Source organism: Strix uralensis, chromosome 3 (assembly GCF_047716275.1).
Source record: "Strix uralensis isolate ZFMK-TIS-50842 chromosome 3, bStrUra1, whole genome shotgun sequence".
Classification (NCBI taxonomy): domain Eukaryota; kingdom Metazoa; phylum Chordata; class Aves; order Strigiformes; family Strigidae; genus Strix; species Strix uralensis.
This window is the reverse complement of record NC_133974.1, coordinates 45,146,649-45,166,373: the sequence shown is the minus strand read 5'-3', so window position 1 is coordinate 45,166,373 and position 19,725 is coordinate 45,146,649. Positions and strand designations below refer to the sequence as shown.

Below are 19,725 nucleotides of genomic sequence, written 5' to 3'. Positions count from 1 at the left end.
AGGAAAGGGATAGTGGGAGGAAGACAGTGAGCCAGATGAAAATGTTCTGAAGGATTAATTGTGGCTCTTGGCCTGTTGGTGAGCCTGGATGAGAAATATTTTGAGGGAACTAAAGTAAATGTACTGTAGCCAGGTGTGCTAGAACAAGTCTTGTTAAAGTGAATCTTTTTTGTGTAAACAAAATAATGAAGTATAATCAAACAGTTTGGGCTTTTGTTGGAGAGATTTTGTAGAAATATGTTAAATTCAACAAGATTTTCAATGGGAAAAACAGTAATTATTTGATAGCCAAAAAAATCTATGGAAGTTATTTTCAGCAGCTGTGTGAGTGTAAAGGAGCTGCTACCAGAAGCTTGACTGTTAGAGCTGGAGTAGAAAAGTGGGTTTGATAGAAATAAAGAGAAAATAATCACAAGATTAGATAAAAATACTTAACTTTTAACCGGTCCCAGAGAAAGGCAGAAAAATTCTATTTTTATTGACAGTTGTGAAACCCTCTGTAGTATCCTGATACAGAATCCTTTAAAATTACCTGCAAACATTCCCCAGTAGTTTAAAATACTTTTTTTCCTTTCATAGGAGAAGCATAGCTTCTGATTATGTATGTGTTCTTTTTGATGTACTGAATAATGTTAATTTCAACATTAACAATATTTTAGGGTTTATAAAGAGATTTATAGAGAGTGCAGAGGCAGGGTTTCATTTTCTGATCTCTTATGGTGGATGTCATTACACTTATTTTCCTATAAATCTTGGCCATAACTTTGAGTTGTTATTAAATTTTGTGTGTTTCAGTGTTTTAAAAATTGATACAAGTCTCTTGGGCTGAATTCTTCAGCTGTTGCTGAGTAGTTACTATCAAATTCTAAATTATATGTTACATTTATTATTCTATTTAGAGTTATCCTGCATGCTAGATGATAAATTCCATACAGTATTTTCTCAGTATCAGTTTCATATTGAAACTGAGACCAAATAAACTTCTCTGTAACTGAGGAAGCACTTTGATATTGTATGCAAAATGAGTTAATTGAGCATACTTAAACGGCTCTCGGTTAAGTAGGGAAATATGATCTTGAGCTACCAAAGTGGAAGATGACATGAGTTAATGGGTTACCTCTTCCTGGTAAGGTAATACTTCTCTTTGTAGGTTTGGGGTTTTTTTTGGTTTTTTTGGTTTTGTGTTTTGGTGTTGTGAGTGGTTTGGTTTTTTTGCAGGGGGATGTGTGTCTTTTTGTATGTTTGGGTTTATTAAAATATTAATTACTTTTTTAAAATAGTGTGAAAATCCCTCACTTTTATTACTGAAGTACCTTTTCCATGGAAACAAGTCTTTCTTAAATATGAGGTTTGTGAACTGGGAACTGCTGTAACTCTATCCATGCCAGACATTTGATTTGGCCTATTGTTTGTTTAACAGTTCCCAAGTAGCACAAAACCACTGAGTAGTGCAAAATCCCTTCAATTAACTGTCAAGTTATTTGTAACAGGGGATTACAAGGTACTTAAAAAGATTGTCCCTACAAAGGATTTGAATCCTTCAGTTGGTGTGCATATTCATTTGTATTGTTATAAAGAAAAACCAGAAAAAAATGAAATAGTGATCTCTTGTATTACATTAAAACAAAAGTATGCTTTAAAAATCACCAGACTGACTCATTTAAATATTTTTGGCTTGCAAATTTAATAATTTTTTTTATCTGTTCGTGATGCATGTTCCAAGCCCTGCCTGTTACGTCCGTACAGAAATTATTAGTGCCTGTGTTGCATAGGATCTGAATGTCTGTAATATGTCATCTCACCATGAGAGTTGTCCAAATGGGAACTCTCAATTTTAATCTCAAGTATGAATAGATTTCTAACTAGAATTGTTTCTCAGAAACTATTGCTATCTTGAAAGTGTTATTCCAGTTGGCTGGCATGAGACAAAAATAAGTCTGAAGCTATTAAAACAATTAGATGACATGGATAACTACTAAGTAGTAGTTAGTTTATTTAGTCTCTGTTTTGATGTTGTGAAAAGTAAGTTACTGTTTTAACATGTAGCTGATTTTAATAGACTAATTTAAGCTAATAGCAAAGTATAGGGTAAATCTGGGAAAAAAATCAAAGGAACAACTGTTATTTTGTTGCATTAAGCATTTTATGTTTGTTTTTGTCTGAATAGAGATGCTATTAAGTGTTGAAAATATACACACATACACACACATGCATGTGTGTATATGTATAAGAAGACATGTGTATAATATAAATACATAAATATGCATATAAACTAAATATATGTGTAGTTGTCGGCTAAATCTTACTCTTGAAGCCTTTAAGTGCTCTCAGAGCAGGATGCTGCAAGCAGCAGCATTTCTGTTGCTGAAATACAGTCACCTCATTTAATTTGCTATCAGTGCCTCTTCTCTGTGAGCCAAGTGCCAAGAAGTAAGATCCATAACATCTGTATTACAGCAGCAAGACTCTTTGGGCAGCAGCAGAATTTGGCTGTATCATGAGCTGAATCCTTGTGGGAAAAGCAGAATCAGGGCTGATTGCTTTGCTCTGGGAGCTAAACCAAATCCCAGGAACCTATTGTGGGCAGCACATGGTGTGAAAAGAGTACAAATTTGGTCATTCTAATCCCTTTTCCATTAGCATCCCTGCATTTTTTTTATAAAAAGATGAATTTTTGTTAAAATCAATTTTGTTTTAAAAAAAAAGGTATGTTTTTGTGGGAGAGACAGCTTAATAAATTCTGTCAATATAGAATGGTGTTGATGATGGGGTTACCATTTTTATAAGATGAATTTTGTAAGCCCTTGCATTTTGGTAGAAGATAGCGTGCTAACAGCTGTTGTCGAAACTACTGATGAATAAGGAAATCCATATTCCCTTATTTTTAGCAGAAAGCAGTGCAGTAGTGTATGTTGGGTGTACTGGGGCACTAAAGAGGAGGTAAGAGTGATGTAATACAAGGAGCCTTTAGATCTTTACCTTATGGTATATGAAGGTGAAAGATCTTCACATAATCTTCTGTTCAGAGAATATACTGGAGAAGTTGCTCTGGTTGAAAATCCAAAATAGCCTTAGGACAACTCTGTTAAAGCTTTGTGACTTGAAGCAGGCTTTTTGGTGAAGAAGCTTTCAATATTTCAGTTTATTTTTGCCCATGGTTTGACTTAACATCCTAAGAAAATGTTAAGGAAACTTGCTAAAAATTGGCTGTGGACTAGGTGCAACTAGATGTAGAGAGCTGTCAGTAAAGTACATTACAAAAGTTATGACTCATTTGAAAAGCAATAGCATACTGAAAACATTTCATAATATTTTTGAGACCTTCTCTAGCCTGTTGCTAAGTCTTTAATGTAATCTGAATGCTGTGGGAAACAAGTTGAATGGTGTTTAAGATCTCTGTGATTTTAGTTCTGCTATTTCAGTTCTTTGGAAATGATAGTTCCTGGTTTGGGGAATAGAAATAGACCTAATAAGATGCAAATTCCTCTAAGATCATCAGTAATTACAAGTTTTACACAGTTCTTGCTTATGGCACATACCTCTTACATTCAGAGGCGTAGATCTTATGCCTCGATCTGTGTACCCCAACATCTCACAGGATTCTCTCGGGACAGAAGTGGGCTTTTAAATTTGCTTGCCAGGGTCTGTTTTATGCCAGACCAATCCTGCCTCAGGTCTGGGGAACTGAGTTCAGGAATGAGTGAGGGAATGAGGAAGAGGTCAGGACTACGCTTTCAATAGCTCTGCCAGCTCTGAATGCTGATATCAGCAAGGTTGTAATTCCACAAGTAAAACTTTGCAGGTACAAGAATCCTTGCATTCAAATTTCACTGCAGGATTGTGAAGGGTTACTGATCTTTTCCCTTCTGTTCTTGCAGAAAAACCTGAGTAATCATTTATAAGGGGGGGGAAGAATGTGTTTGGAAACCGTGTTAACCCCTGATTGCCAACAGAAAACTGCCCAAAATAATCTTACCCAATTAAGAGCAAGCTCTGCAAAGTACTGAAATTTAGTAAAATTTTCCAGATTTACTTTGGAAAAGTGCTTCTATTTTTACCCTTCTTGGAGGCTTGAAGTGGAAGAACTTTTTCATTTACGATGATGTTTTGAATGCTTTTCTAAATTGATTTTAAAGATACTTTTAATGAGAATTGGAAATACTTTCTGAGAAGAAATGGCTCTTATGTCAGAGAATGTGCCTGTCTTGGTGGGAAGATCTGACAGGTCGTCAGTGTATTTAGTCTGTCCAAGTTCCTGGCAGACTATTCTGCCTGCTTGCAAACCTGTTTACTTCTTTGATACTTCAGAAAGCCTGAGAGAGAAGATTAACAGTTTATAATACTTACCTCACTAAAGAGGGAACAAAACACTTGGTGAAAGTCTATGATAATCCAATGGCTACATTTTATCTCTGTACATAACTGAAACTGAGACTTGTATTTTTCCTTTCCACCTTGTTCTGTGTCATAAATGTAAAGATCAAATTTTTGTGCTAATGGAAAACAATTTGTATTAATCAGAAATTTGTATTATCAGAAAAATCTTGTGAGACACTGACTTCCATTGTGGCTAGATAATGGGTTTGTTCTGCAGCAGGCAGATTTCTCAACAGGCACCAGTCTGGCAAATCAGGCCTTATGTTTTGGGTGTTTGAAATCTGTCTTAAATTGGTCACAGATACAGAAACTCAGCACTTGAATGGTTGGAGGAACCAGGAAATTATGAGTGGTTTTAAAGTAGTTTGTTCTTATTACTTCCCTTGTAGAAGGTCATTATAAACTCATTGGCTGGTTTGTCCTCTAACCCCCATGTACAGCATTTATTTAGAAACTTGTTCCTGGAGGTTCCTGACATCTTTTGCTCCAGTGTGGAGGTGACTTACAGATGTTCCAAAAGCTTCTGACAGAAATTAAAAGTTGTGTAGCTTTTTAAAAACTAGCATGTGAAAGTGTCTGTGTTCCATGTCTTTGTTATTTTGATTTTTATATATAAACAATATTTATAAAGAAATCGGGTCATTGGAATCCTTTAGTGTGACATAAACTCAGCTTTCAAGGCTCACTGAATTTTTTTGGCTTCCTTCTGAGAGTATATGGAAAACCTACATTGAAAATTGATGTTCCTAGTTAACAACAGGTATGTCATGATGGAATATGCAGCTTTTTAGCTATGTTAGGCCCAGTTTACAGAAATAATTTTAACTACTCGAGGCATAATAGCATTGTGCTGCTGATTGATTGGTATGAGAGCATGTAAAGAAAGTGGCTGAGATCCTGCATTGAAACTTTCATGGCTTATTCTTCCTCTCTAGACCTGTTTTCTTACCCTTTGCTTTTCTGAAACTATTATGCTGATATCTTTGCCACTTGGGGAAAATTTATTCGGCTTCTTTATGATGTTTGGTAGCACACTGTGGGTTTAAATGACATTTTTTCTGAGAGGCTTTGGGGGTCTCAAGGTCAGGATCCTGATGTTTAAGGCTAAGCATGTATTTTAATAGATCCAGTAAGACTTGTGGTAGCTAACTGCTGTGTGCTTGTAAATAAATGCAACTCAATGAGAGCTAAACCAACATTATTCCAGTCCTGGCAAATGATAGTACTAAATGGTGAGGTTCTTATGCTCCGTGGGTGAGATAGCTGGGGATCTCTTTGGCTTGATGAAACTTAGATGCCTTAGTCCTGTGTAAGGTCTGTACCTTCTGCAAGAATGGGACATGTGATCTGCCTTTTGTCAGGAGACACAGCGTATTCTGCCTCTCCCAATAAAAATAACGTTTTATTACATGAAAAACTTTTGTGATTCTGATCTTGTCCTGCCTTGAGTATAAATGTGTCACCAACTTTTTTTTTTTGACAGGTTATTTGGAAAGGGAATACTTTGCTGAACAGAACAGCACAAGATGACTTAAGATTCCTGCTCTTCATGGGAGCCTGTCTGGATTGGTATGCTTGCTTTTTTTGATTTGTCAAACTGACACGTAGTGATTGCATGTATAATGCAAAGGTCCACTTAAAATTTAGGAAGCCAAGCATTTAGGAAGCTTCCAATTTGTTAGTTGTATGTTAATAACTAGGCGGAGACTGTGCATTAAAAGAGTATGTTTTCAATAGTATTGTCAATGTTTACTGTTCTCCTAGGTACTACAGTATTCAGTTAGCTCTTCAACATGAATATGGTTAATATGACCATTGAACTAGTGGGAAAGTTAGAAATCAGGGGGAATATTGTGACAGTACTAGAAATGAACCTAGAACTGTCTAAGTCCTTTCACATGACCTACAGACTGAGAACATGATTTTTCCCAAGAGCTAAGAAAATAGAATTGTTCTTTACGTTTTGTATATTTGTGTTTTAGAATAGTAATAATGATTCCTGTGGCTGACATTTCTTGACAGTTAATGGCTCTCTGAATTAAGGACAGAAAGAAATATCCTCAAGAGGTCAATTAGTTGTACTTAATGACCCAAAGCAGAGGTGGCTGTTTCCCACAATACTTTCCAATGAAAATTGCCACAGTAGTGTTTATAGAGTGGAAAAAAGGAAAATTTCCTAAATTAAACTAATGCCTCTTGTGAATAGTTTTATGGGTCATCTACTCATGCAGTGTAGTTGATTAGTTTCAATTTAGGATATGTAAATAGGTATTAAAACTGAAAACTGCTAGTTCCTTTCAGGAGGAACAGTTAGGTGAGTAACATTGTCCCTGCTGATTTGTGCTCTGACTCATTCTTTTCACTGGCTTTAGCAGAAAGGATTCCATTGCTATACATTCCTGCCTCTGCTTAATGGCGTAGGAAACAATGCTTGATTTTTGTTGAGAGGGGAGTATGTCCTGGGCTACTTTGTACAATAATGGGGTGTCAGAGAGCACATACTTGAGTATTTTCTATTAACACACAAATTTTTTTGAAAACAAAGTAAGTCCTTGGCCTTCATGTTTGTTGTTCACTTTATCCTTTTTCCCCGAAGAATATTTTGCCTTTTTAATGTTTTTTATGTTGCAGAAATTGTTTTTGCCAAAGTTTACCTTCAAAATAAAACCATTGATAGTAGCTATAAAGCATGCAGAAGCTTCCCATTTGTGACCACTTAAAACATTCCCAAGAAATAGGATCAATGTACCAGGCATTGCTAGTTTCAAGTTTCTGAATAAGAATGATTTCTGTGTGCTGGACCAAATTCTGGTGCTGGGCAGTACTGAAAATATGCTTACTTTTAACAGATAAATTTAATAAATCATTGAACATTTTGGCAGCTGTTCATAGTGTGTTCTGATCTGCATTAAACATAACTGTTGTTATGGCACTGTTATGTTCCTTGTTTTGTCTATGTTGGAGTTACTGGTTTTGACTGATGTTGGCTTTGCATATAAGATATAATCTTTTATTTCTGGTTGAGCATACTATCCAAATTTTGAATGGAAACCTTTTAGCTTCAAAAGCTGTTAAAAACAGACACCATAGTTCTAGCAATAATTATATTTGATGAATGAAATTTGTGTGTTATTTAGCTTTAAGTGTGTACTTCATTGAAATAATTGTGTCTATTATGTTCCATAAAAAGAAAGTTGCATATGAGTGAGAACCTTGCTTGAGAGAAAATGTGCATACCCAGTAATTTTCAGCACTGAAATGGAAAAAAAGTGATTGTGTGAAGCTTTTTTGCATCTGAAAAGAATCAGTGAGAGTACATGTTCCAAAAGTGAGAATGCTGTGACAAAAAGGTATCTGCCTCTTGCTTGAGTACTTTGACCATCAATAAGCTTACCTATTTAAACTATCAAAGCATGGTTGTCTTTTACAAGCTATGTGATTACCATTCAGCAATGACTCTGGCTTTGAAATTACAGGATCTCTTTCTCAAAGAGCAAGTGAGGACTGAAATGAAATTGCTGTGAAGTTATCTTATTGGTCCCTTTCTTTAAGCTTATGTTTCTATCCTTACATAATTTTTGGGAAATTGGAAGGGTAGGAAGAATGATGGACGCACATGTCTAATAATCATGTGGATAGTCATGGTAGAAGCCATTTAAGTAGGAGGGGAAAAAAAAATAAGGAAAAATTTATATATGACTGCTACAGAAGGGATCCTCTTGAATTTATTGGTTGAATTGCCAACCACTTTCTGAAGCATGATAACCAAGAAAGAGTGTAACTAAGTTGCCTGCAGGTTAGATAACTGTAACTCCAAAACACATTTGAGCATGCGGATTCAGTATGGGGTGCATGGAGAGATTTCATGCCTCAGAGTGATAAAAAGCATACAGAGAAGGGTGCTGCCTGGAAACCATCAGGAAGCAGTGAGCATGGGAGCAACACTCAAGAGTGTTTTTTTTTCTACCTGGGATCCAAAGCCTGCAGGTTAGTTGTCGTCTTTACAAGAGCTGATCACTCCTCACTCTTTCATCCTTCTTGAAAAGAAGATAATGGCTGATGACTTATGCAACAGCCAAATGGCTAACGCTCACTTCCCACTTTAAGCACTTGGCTAGGTCCAGGCAGCAGATTGCATGAGGTCATCCTCCTCCTCTTAACATTGTACAGAAAAGCATACAAGCTTCACACTGTGGGGAGAAAGCACAAAACAGGAGGTAGCTCTTTGCTTAGAAAGCTGGAATGGTGATAGAGCATACATGAGATTATTTTTCTTAGTCACTTTCTCTGGGTTTGGTAGGAAAAGTCTGTAGACAACTCTGAGTCCTTTGTCCTTTGCTATATACTGGAAGTTACTGGCTTGAGAAATGCAGGGTAGCACAGTCTCTTTGACTAAACCAAGGGTGTAGAACACTTTTGCTTTTACTCCCCTCGTCTCGTTCCTTCTGTTTAGAAGGACAATTTGTGATAAAGCAGTGTTTTCTAAAACTTTGATTCTTTACCTTGGAACATTTGCAGGTTTGTTTTTCTTTAGAGCTTTTATGATACATGTTATCGTCTAAGGCTCTGCTGAACTTCATACTTAAGAGTGTAAAGTCGTGTGGCATAAATATGTTTAAAGAGCTGTAAACTTAACCTAGGTGAGCAAATTCTGTTGTATATATTTAAAGTTAGTCACGTAACTGCATGTATGTGCTCAAAATGTCTGTATTCAAATCAAATGGCCATGTACCCTTTGCAGTCAGCAGAGGGAGATAGGCACTTCCTGAAGGTGATTCACCTCTTCCCGACATAGACATCTGTATAAAGGTCATGTGAAATATGTCCTAAATTGCCTTCTACATCCACAGAAACTCTGTGGCATCCACAGCATCCTGTGGCAAGTATTTTCACAATTAATTGTGAACTAATAATTTCCAGTTCTGGGCTCCTCAGTTCGAGAGACATGGACATACTGGAGAGAGAGTCTAGTAAAGGGCTACAAAGATGATGAAGAGACTGGACTATCTCTCCTATGAGGAAAGGCTGAACGAGCTGGGACTGCTTAGCCTGGAGTGGAGAAGGCTCGAGGGAATCTTATGAATGTATATAAATACCTGTAGGGAGAGTGCAAAGAGGACAGAGCCAGGCTGTTTTCAGTGGTGCCCCGTGACAGGACCAGAGGCAATGCGCACAAACTGAAACACAGGAGGTTCCTCCTGAACGTCAGGAAAAAACTTCTTTCCACTGTGCGGGTGACCGAGCACTGGCACAGGTTGTCCAGAGAGGTTGAGGAGTCTTTATCCTTGGAGATACTCAAAAGCTGTCTGAACGTGGTCCTGGGCAACTGACTCTAGGTGGCCCTGCCTGAGCAGAGGGGTTGGCCAATGACCTCTAGAGGTCCCTTCCAACATCAATGATTCTGAGATTTTGTGATTCCTTTGGCTTTTCCTATTCTTACATTATGAGAGACAGCAATCATTCACTTCCCTTGTGCCACTAATAATTCTGTAGACCTCTATGATACCTTTTATCGGTCACTTTTGAATAGAGATCAGGTGGACCAGACCTGAATGTAGTACTAAAGAGGTGCCATGGATATGTACTGTAGCAGGTAGGGTGTACAAATATATAGTGTATGTAGATAGGTCCTGCTTTTCTTCTTGGTTTCTTTGCTAACAATTCTGAACACTTGGCTGATGTTTTCATAGAACAGACTATTAAACCTGAAGATCTGTTTTTCTTCTGAATGGTAATCATTGGTTTAGCATTTGTTACTGTGCAGATAACTTTTTTTCTATACAGGCATAGCTTTACCTCTAGCAACACTGAATTTTATCAGGCAGTCTATTAGCCTGTCACTAACTGTGACATGAGATCCCTCTGTACCTCTTTATAGTTGACATTTGTTTTTATTGAATTGCTCTGAAAAACGGTTCACGTTCATCATCAGTAAATGTCGTGGTTTCACGTTTCCTTCTTCTCCCATACAGGTTGAAGAGCTTGAACCCCAGTATAGATTTTCTTTGTAGGATCATTCTGGTGACCTTTTTTCACTGCAAAACTAACTGCTCCTTTTTTATTTCCTATTTTAAACTGATTATTGTCTGTGAGAGGGCTTTACACTTATCTAATGACAGATTAGTTTCTTTTAGAGCCTTGTTGGAGACACCTTGTCAAAAACAATCAAGAATGCAAAAGTTACCTTTGCTGGCTTATTGCTAACAGAACTCTAAAAGATACTACCCTGGAGATCTAATTTTCTGTATGCCATGATTTTAAATCCAGAATTATTTGTTGAAGTTATGCTCTTTTGCAGTCCCTGCAGAATGCTGCAGCTTCCTTCCCTCTTCAGTGTTCTTGGCTTGTGGAGTCATAAACCTCAGTGGAACTTCGGGTGAGATTTTCATGTTCGTTGCTAAAATCTGTGTTAGTTTATCCTGAAAAGCTGTGTTAACTTTTCTGCTGTTGGTTACAGATTTTATTCTGACAAATATGTTACAGAAGACTAGTAAAGGAAAAGTTTATAAAGACCAAAGAAAGAATTTTGGCTGCTATATCTGCTTTAGCATGTAATTAACACTGAGGCTTTCTCTAGAAGAGATACTGTAAAATAAAAATGGAAGGGAGAGAATGGAGAGAAAAGGAAAACCTAGATTAGTTTACAGAATTTGGCATTTTTGCAAAATGTCAATGTGTATAGCTTAGTATACTCTTGCTGAGTTTAGCAGTCTTTGAAATATAATAGGATAAATTAGAAAATTATGACATTCTTTCCCATTCAAGCAGAAGGACCTCTAGAAAGTGGAATTTGTATAACTCTGTATTGGGTTTGCATGGGAAGGTTATGGTAGTGGGAAGGCTACAGGGGTGGCTTCTGTGAGAAGCTGCTAGAAGCTTCCTCTATGTCCGATGGAGCCAATGCCAGCCGGCTCCAAGGCGAACCCACTGCTGGCCAAGGCTGAGCCCATCAGTGATGGTGGTAGTGCCTCTGTGATAACATATTTAAGAAGAGGGAGAAAAAACTCTGCAACTGCTAGAGGAAGGAGTGAGAATATGTGAGAGGAAGCAGCCCTGCAGACACCAAGGTCAGTGAAGAAGGAGGTGGAGGAGGTGCTGCAGGCACCGGAGCAGAGATTTCCCTGCAGCCGGTGGTGCAGCCCATGGTGAGGCAGGCTGTGCCCCTGCAGCCCATGGAGGTTAATGGTGGAGCAGAGATCTACCTGCAGGCCGGGGAGGACCCCATGCCAGGGCAGGTGGATGCCCCTGAAGGAGGCTGTGACTCCATGGGAAGCCTGTGCTGGACCAGGCTCCTGGCAGGACCTGTGGAGAGAGGAGCCCACGCTGGAGCAGGTTTGCTGGCAGGACTTGTGACCCCATGGGGGACCCACGCTGGAGCAGCCTGTTCCTGAAGGTCTGCACCCTGTGGAAGGGACCCACACTGGAGCAGCTCATGAAGAGCTGCAGCCTGTGGGAAGGACCCGTGTTGGAGAAGTTCATGGAGGACTGTGTCCCGTGGGAGGGACCCCACGCTGGAGCAGGGGAAGAGTGTGAGGAGTCCTCCCGCTGAGGAGGAAGGAGCAGCAGAAACAACGTGTCATGAACTGACCACAACCCCCATTCCCCATCCCCCTGCACTGCTGGCAGGGAGGAGGTAGAGAAATTGGGAATGAAGATGAGCCCGGGAAGAAGGGAGGGGTGGGGGGAAGGTGTTCTAAGACTTGTTTTTATCTTCTCATTATCCTACTCTGATTTGATTGATAATAAATTAATTTTTCCTCAAGTTCCCCTTTTGCTTATGACGATGATTGCTGAGTCATCTCCCTGTCCCTATCTCTACCCACAAGCCCTTTTGTTATATTTTCTCTCCCCTGTCCAGCTGAGGAGGGGAGTGATAGAGTGGCTTTGGTGGGCACCCGGTGTCCAGTCAGGGTCAACCCACCACAGACTCAATGAAATTAGGGTGTTTGTGATAATATGCCTTCATGATACCACTGAAAATTAAAGGAGACAGGTTACTCATTTGTCTTAGAAAAAATGCTGAAGGCAGTCTGGCCCTGGAAATCATCTAGCAATATTGAGCTTGCAGATAGGAAGGGAGTAGCTTTGCTGTGGAATGAGAGGAGCAGGTCATAGTGCTGCTGTTCCTTGCTGAATCCTTGGCAGCAGCCTGAGCAGGCTTGCATTCAGATCGCTAGAAGTCCAAACTGGGGACATAGGTTAGACTTTGTTGTTTTACAGTTCCTTTGTTGGTGAAGTATTGTCCAGGGAAGAATAAACTTTTGATCTTCCATGAAGTATGTGGTCCTTGTGTAAATTCGTAAAAGCATTCCTTCCTCCCTTTACTTCTGCCCAATGTTGATACCAAACAGAACCCGCATAAATACCGTGGGCAGGATTTGTGTTACCAAACATAAGCTTCTTGAGTTAGTTGCACAAGCTTGTCACCCTGTGCAGAGATAGAGGAGGAGACAGATTGCCCTCTGAAAATGCCTATATCCCTCTTCTGACTAAAAACATGAAAACAGCCTGAAGTGTCTGTTACAGTCATCCAGAATGAATGAAGTAAATCCCACTTTTGTTTCTGGTGGTGGTGATCTGTTTTTTAAAAGGCCATAGAATCCTTTTGGTTTCCAGCTTGATCAGATGCCAGAGTACTCTGGGAGCATTTAGTTTAATAGTCCAGGATGGAGGGGAAGAGGTAGCACTGAAAAGGGGAGACAACTCTCAACTCCTTTGCATTTTATTTGTAAGAACAGTACACGTAGTAATACAATACATGTAATAATAGTACAACAAGACAGTACATGTAAACTCTGAAAGGAAATGTTGCATTGTATCAGCATAGCAATGAGGATGGGAGTTCATCAGAATGGTCTCAGGATTAGATTTACAAGAAGAAAGAGGGTGCACACAGGATCTTGGGATACCAAGATGAATTAACAAAGACATGTCTAGACCAGTGAAAGCAGGAAAGCTTGCTGCAGGGGGAAGGGTTGTAGGACTGAAGAAGAGTTAGTTTCCTGCAACTTGATATGAGTCAGTCATTAAAGGAAACAAATTGAGAAATACTTTAATCCTGTGAACAAGTTATTTAATAATTAATAACAGGTTAGGATGTTCTGCATGTTTTTCCTGAGGCATCTGCTGCTGCTGACTGACATGGAACCAAGGATTCTGTATTATGTAGGGTAGCTCAGATAGGTAGGCCTTTCAGTGCTTACCAACCAGGCAGATAAATGATACTGATACTATTTAAGCTATTTGGAAATGTTAGTAAAGTTTCTAGCTGTAAACAATTTCAAAACAAAATCATGAAGTTAGTTTAAAAATTATGTCATCAGTAAAGTTTGTTTTCAAACACAAAAGTTTTCCAGTCCTGGTTATAGTAAAAAAAAAAAAAAAAAAAAAAAATCATGGTGAGTGACAGTTGTACAGTATCAACAAGGCTACAGAAGCAGGATGTATAAGAAAAAGATTAAATATTATGAGACTCCTGTGACTGGTGCTTAAGTAAATTGTGTCGATCTAAAGTGTAAATATGTATTAAGGATCCTTTTGTCATTAAGGAAAGCAGAGCAGTCGTTTGGTTCCCATTGGTTTTGGAGAGTCTTACTTTGTTTCTTTAAATTTCTTTCCTCTTTTTCAGGTGGAAATACTGACATGAATTTAAGAACTTTGATGCTTTCAGACGTTGAATTTTGATTTGTTAAATGACCAGGAATAAGATACTGCCTGAACAAGATGAAATGCCTTGAAGACCTTTGGTTCTGCTTTCGTTTCTCCTGAAGCAATGGTTTTCTCAGCAATGTTGACGCTGGCCCACTCTGGGACCTCAAATGCTACTTTTATTGTTTATGAAAATGCCTATACGAATTTTACCACTCCCCAGTTCTTGCTTCATAGTGGCACAACACAGCCATTGAGATATAGTTCAGGTGCCGTGCTCACCACTGAGAGAAGTACTTTTCTGGTAAACACTACGGCTATCCTGCCATTGCAAGAAGTTTTCAGGAGCTTGAGTTTGCCACTCCAGATCATTCTTTCTGCTGCTATGATATTTATCCTATTGGTTTCTTTCCTTGGAAACTTTGTTGTCTGCCTCATGGTTTACCAGAAGGCAGCTATGCGATCTGCAATTAACATCCTCTTAGCAAGCCTGGCTTTTGCAGACATGCTGCTGGCAGTGCTGAACATGCCTTTTGCTCTCATAACAATCATTACCACTCAGTGGATTTTTGGGGATATATTCTGCAGAGTCTCTGCCATGTTCTTCTGGCTCTTTGCCATAGAGGGGGTAGCCATTCTTCTTATTATTAGTATTGACCGATTTCTTATCATAGTTCAGAGGCAAGATAAACTGAACCCTTATCGTGCAAAGATTCTCATTGCGATTTCCTGGGCGGCATCCTTTGTTGTTGCTTTTCCGTTATCGGTAGGGAATCCTAATCTGCAGATACCCTCGAGAGCACCTCAGTGTGTTTTTGGCTACTCTACAAGCCCAGGTTACCAAGCCTATGTGATAGTTATCTTGCTAATATCGTTTTTTATTCCATTCCTGGTAATGCTGTATTCTTTTATGGGCATACTCAACACCGTCCGCCACAATGCAGTTCGTATCCATAGCCACCCTGATAGCATATGTCTCAGCCAGGCCAGCAAACTTGGTCTCATGAGCTTACAGAGACCTTTTCAGATGAATATTGATATGAGCTTTAAAACTCGTGCCTTCACAACCATCTTGATTTTGTTCCTTGTCTTCATAGTCTGTTGGGCACCCTTCACCACTTACAGCCTTATTGCCACATTCAACAGCCACTTCTACTACAAGCACAACTTTTTTGAGATAAGCACTTGGCTCCTTTGGCTCTGCTACCTCAAGTCTGCACTGAACCCACTGATTTACTACTGGAGGATTAAGAAATTTCATGATGCATGCTTGGACTTGATGCCCAAATACTTCAAGTTTTTGCCACAGCTACCTGGCCACACAAGGCGGCGCATTCGACCCAGTGCCATCTATGTGTGTGGGGAGCATCGGTCAGTAGTGTGAAACTGCGGTTGTTTGACGATGATTGTTATTTTCTGGGATTATTTGTTTTTAGGCTTTAGGTTGAATTTTGTTTTGTTTAATACGGTTTCTTCAGTGTGGCCATATTTTATAACTTGACTAAATTTTCCAGTACTCTGTGCAATTTTGGGAAGAAAGATAAGGAGGGAAAATGATTGGTTATAGTTGGGTTTACTACCAGAATACAATGTAAACAAAATAACAAATGTTACCTCTAGGATTCCATGGAAATCCATTCTTTTAAATGAAAACTACGTTTGTAACAGTTTATCGGGTTTATGCTTACTAGGCCTGCAATTGCATCTAATTGTAGGGACTTTTTATGCTGCTAAGATACAGTATATTTAGGTGGTGTAATTTTTCTGAAAAACGTTGCTGCTGTCTGCCAATATATTAGAGCCAAAAAGTCTTGTTAGATTATTTAATTTTAACAATATTTCAGAAGTTTTCATGGTGACGCTAGAAAACTTTTTTATTTTTTTTAGATATTTCCATTAATATTTTTGTGCACTTTACAACATTTGCTATAGAATTTGTTCATTGGAATATTTTGTTCTGTATTGAAGGGATATTATTGTTATTATTTTTATTTTTATTATTATGTTGTTGAATTTCAATGAAAGACCCATGTAAGCTCTAGGAGTGAGATTTATGTTGGTATAGCTACACGTACAGTCATTGATTTGCTGTTTTCTAGCAATTGATCAAAAGTAACATTAACTGCTCAGTTATCAGGGGAGTTGGAAGGAGAAAATGGAGAAAGGAAAGGGAAAGAAAACAATGAAAATACCATGTCCCGAGGTTTACGCAAACACAAGATTTAGAAAATGATAGTTCATGTGAAAATTGTCATGGGGGAGAGGGTGGCTATAGTTGTTACTTTAGGCTGTTACAAGCTCTCCAGACCTGATGGTATTCCTGAAAACCTATCTGAAATTGTGACTTTGGATGTACAATTTACACTGTGTTGGTATAATGCTGTTTCTGTTTGGAGCTCGTACAAAGCCAGGTGCACTCTATACTGCTGAAATCATGCTGTCAGGCATTCATTGGGATAGAACTAGAAATAGTAGGATAAACCAGGAAACAAATAGCACATGAATCATAGCTGAGTCTAGAACTTAGTCTACATAGTAATGACTGGGAAAAAAAATCCTTATCTTGCTTGTTTTCCAGTTTAAGACCAAAACCATAAACTGATAATAATGAATAACAGTTGGCCAGCAGAGTTTGCTGGGGATGTAAGTTAAATTTCCTTTTTCCCTCCGATACTGCTTTATGTTGATTTTTTTTGTTGCCCCCTTTCCTCTGTAGTGCCTCCTGCCTCAAGGGCTTACTCTGCTGTTCTCATCTATTAGGCATCAGCTTCTCTCCCTGAAATGCCAAACCATGTTTCTGAGTAATGTCAGGATGTCTTGGTACCTGCCTGGAAAGCAGAAAGGCGAAGGTTTTCCTTGATGATAGCAATCCAGATTCACATCTTTTATTTATTTTAATCAGCTAAATAAATATTTAATGTGAGGTAAGTAAAATTAAGACTTAAGTTTGGGCTTTGAAATGTCTCTGGGGAAGAATGCTCGCAGAATTTGTGTGTCCTTGCAGTGGGCTTTTTGGGGCTGTTTGTGACTGAGTACAGGAGAATTAATGTACAACAAACTTATCAACCAGGGCTAGGGTTTGGGCTTCTCTTTGTTTCCATTTCTCTTTCAGTACCCTAAAGCATGGGGACCTCTTCATTGTTCTTGTATCCAAAGAGCAAATAATAACAATTTTATCTATTTTTATCTATCCACACAGAACAGGGCATTTCCTTCATACACATAGACATGTGCAGGGACTGCTTGCTTCCTGAGGCCAACTGAACATTTACACCCAAGATTTTATTTAGGTCTTCAGTGAAGAACTAATTTAACAGTTATCTCTGTTCTTCTCACTGACAACTATTGGTAAAAGTGTTGGCAATATTTAAATTTTAGGAGTATAAAAGGAACAGTTTCTACTTTAGTAATTTAATTTTTTAAAAAAGCTGCTAGCTGAGGTTGTGGGTTACATGTAAAGGCACCCAGGCAGTGGCGGTGTTACTGATGTCTGTGCTTCCCATTTCTTGTCAACTTCACTGATGATGGTATGGATTTTTTTTTGATCAAAATGACAGGCCATAAAGGAGTTCCGCTGTAAAACAGTGGTTTAACACGTCTTTCCAGTATAGCTTTTATTTCTCAATTACATTTACATTGATAGTGAAAGTTTACGGCCTGTTAGTATGGATTTTCTGTTTCAGAGCTGTCATGCCTGTTTATCTCTGAAAGCAGCAGAATTGTGTTTAGAGCTAATGTAATAGAGCGAGAGCGTATACTGTCTAAGATGGCAGGAACAGGTATTTTTTCTGTCTTGCAGAGCTATAATGTAAGAGGTTTGAATGAATGGCATAAAACATGGTAATTCAAGAAGGAAAGCAGATGAGTAATACAGGAAAGTGAGTGAAATTACTTTCTTGAAGGGGGAGGGGAAAACATTTTGGGGGGATTTCATAATCTCCAATAAGTACTGGCTGGGAAGTAGAAATTGCAAACATCAAATTAAGTTAATTTGTCTTGATAATTTAGTGTTTGTTTACATTGACTGTAACAGGGTTTCTGCTTAGAGCTGCCTCTGCTGATACTTGGAGAAAAGAAACCCAAAACATGTGGCCCAAATTCAGAGGTGACTTACATGTTGATACAGTATTCACACTTACCAGGTTTTAGAAGTGATCAGAGCATACAATGAACAAAAGGGTATTCAAAAAAAGACACAAGGTGGCACAGAAATATCCCCAGGGTAATTATGTGTTTACAGAACTATTTGGGCTATTGTGTCTAATATACTGTCTTTAGAGCAGTGCCTTGATAATTACAGCTGAAGTCCTAGGACCAAGTTGAAGACCACTGAACTGCTCAGTTTTGCTGTCTGTGGTCCTGCCAAGATCAGTATAACCTTGCTAACATTTGTAATGTTAAAACACACGTGATGGCAGGATTGGGTCTACTGAGGCATTTTAGTGGGCTTGACCTTGACCAAGACCAAGGATTTTAAAAACTGAAATTGTTCCTTCTTGATTCTACTGGGGAATTATAATTTTCTTCCTCTCCAGAAATGATACACGTTAGTAAACTGTATTCCCTCATGTTACATTTTGAGAAATCTTTGGTATGGAGGATTGAAATGAATGTATTTTGAATTATGTTGCAGTTTAATTCATTCTGTCAAAGCATGCTGCTTACACAAGTCTCATTTGTACAAATCTATTGCTAGAATGATTCTTTTGTACTCAGAGTTGTGCATTTTTGACATTTCTTGTTACTCATGTAAAAATATTTATGTATATAGAGAAGAAAATTGTTTTGCCTCCTATTGCTTTATGTTACTATTTTTTCCACTTGTATGCTTAATGCCTTCAAATTTTCTTTTGTTTGGGCATATGGATGAACAACTGCAAGATTTCGGTGGTGTTTCTGCAGCTGTTTTTTAATTCTCAAATCATTCAGGAATGCCCTCCTTGAAAGAGATTTTGATTTATTTTTGTGTGAAAAATAAAAATTCAGAGCACAAGCTTGTTGCGGTTGGAATGGTGAGGAATTTCTTAAGTCCAGTTTTCCAGGAGCCACTACTTTGCCATTATGAACTGGTTTGATCTTTTTTTTGAGAAGTCATTTTCTGATGTGGAGAAACCTTGAATTACTGTTTTAAAACAAGCTGTTAAGTAGAATGGCATTGTCTTTTCTGTACATATTACACCTGTGAAAATACTTGAGAAACAAAAAACATAAAAAAAAGAAAAATAAATATGAACATTCTCCAAAAATGTAGCAAAAGTCTATAGACTTGCTCTATCTTTGTGTGTTCACAGGTTCATAGTTCATAGGTTCAACTTCATAGTTTCAAACACTTTATTTTATCTGTATATTAAATAACAAAGATTGTTTGCCTGATTCAGATGGTTTTGTTTAAGCCAAAATGTTTCTTGGGGAAAGAATTTACAGAATGCTCTTTTCTGAGACATTGGGGTAGAAATGTGTCGATGTATCTAAAACAAATGAAATAATATCCAGCAAAAGAGAGAGAAAGCCTAAAAAGAAAATAACTTTCCTAAAAATACTACCTGAAATGGGTATACTACATGTTAGCTAGCACTGAGTAATTAAGATCATCTTATTGTGTGATAAATAAAACAGGCAGTGGTACTGTATGACATGATTCATTTCAGCACAAGACAGTGACCTTTATGATTCAAGTGCTGCATGTTTGTATGGGATGTA

General features: G+C 38.2%; 1 protein-coding gene across 4 annotated transcripts in view; it reads left to right on the top strand.

The window, feature by feature from the left end:
- GPR63 (G protein-coupled receptor 63) overlaps positions 1-19,282 on the top strand; it is a 31,413-nt gene extending 12,131 nt beyond the window's left edge. The window contains exons 2-6 of one of the 4 annotated variants that reach the window (XR_012628094.1): positions 5,861-5,946; positions 10,676-10,753; positions 14,006-15,396; positions 16,742-16,949; positions 18,059-19,282. Coding sequence is in view for 3 of the 4 variants with exons in the window: in XM_074862111.1 (XP_074718212.1) it covers positions 14,150-15,396; positions 16,742-16,805 (1,311 nt within the window). In the remaining variant the exon portion in view is untranslated. Of the gene's footprint in view, positions 1-4,999; positions 5,138-5,860; positions 5,947-10,675; positions 10,754-14,005 lie in introns of those variants that run through there. The other 3 variants (XM_074862112.1, XM_074862111.1, XM_074862113.1) reach the window with 3 other exon arrangements.
- Positions 19,283-19,725: the final 443 nt, after the last annotated feature.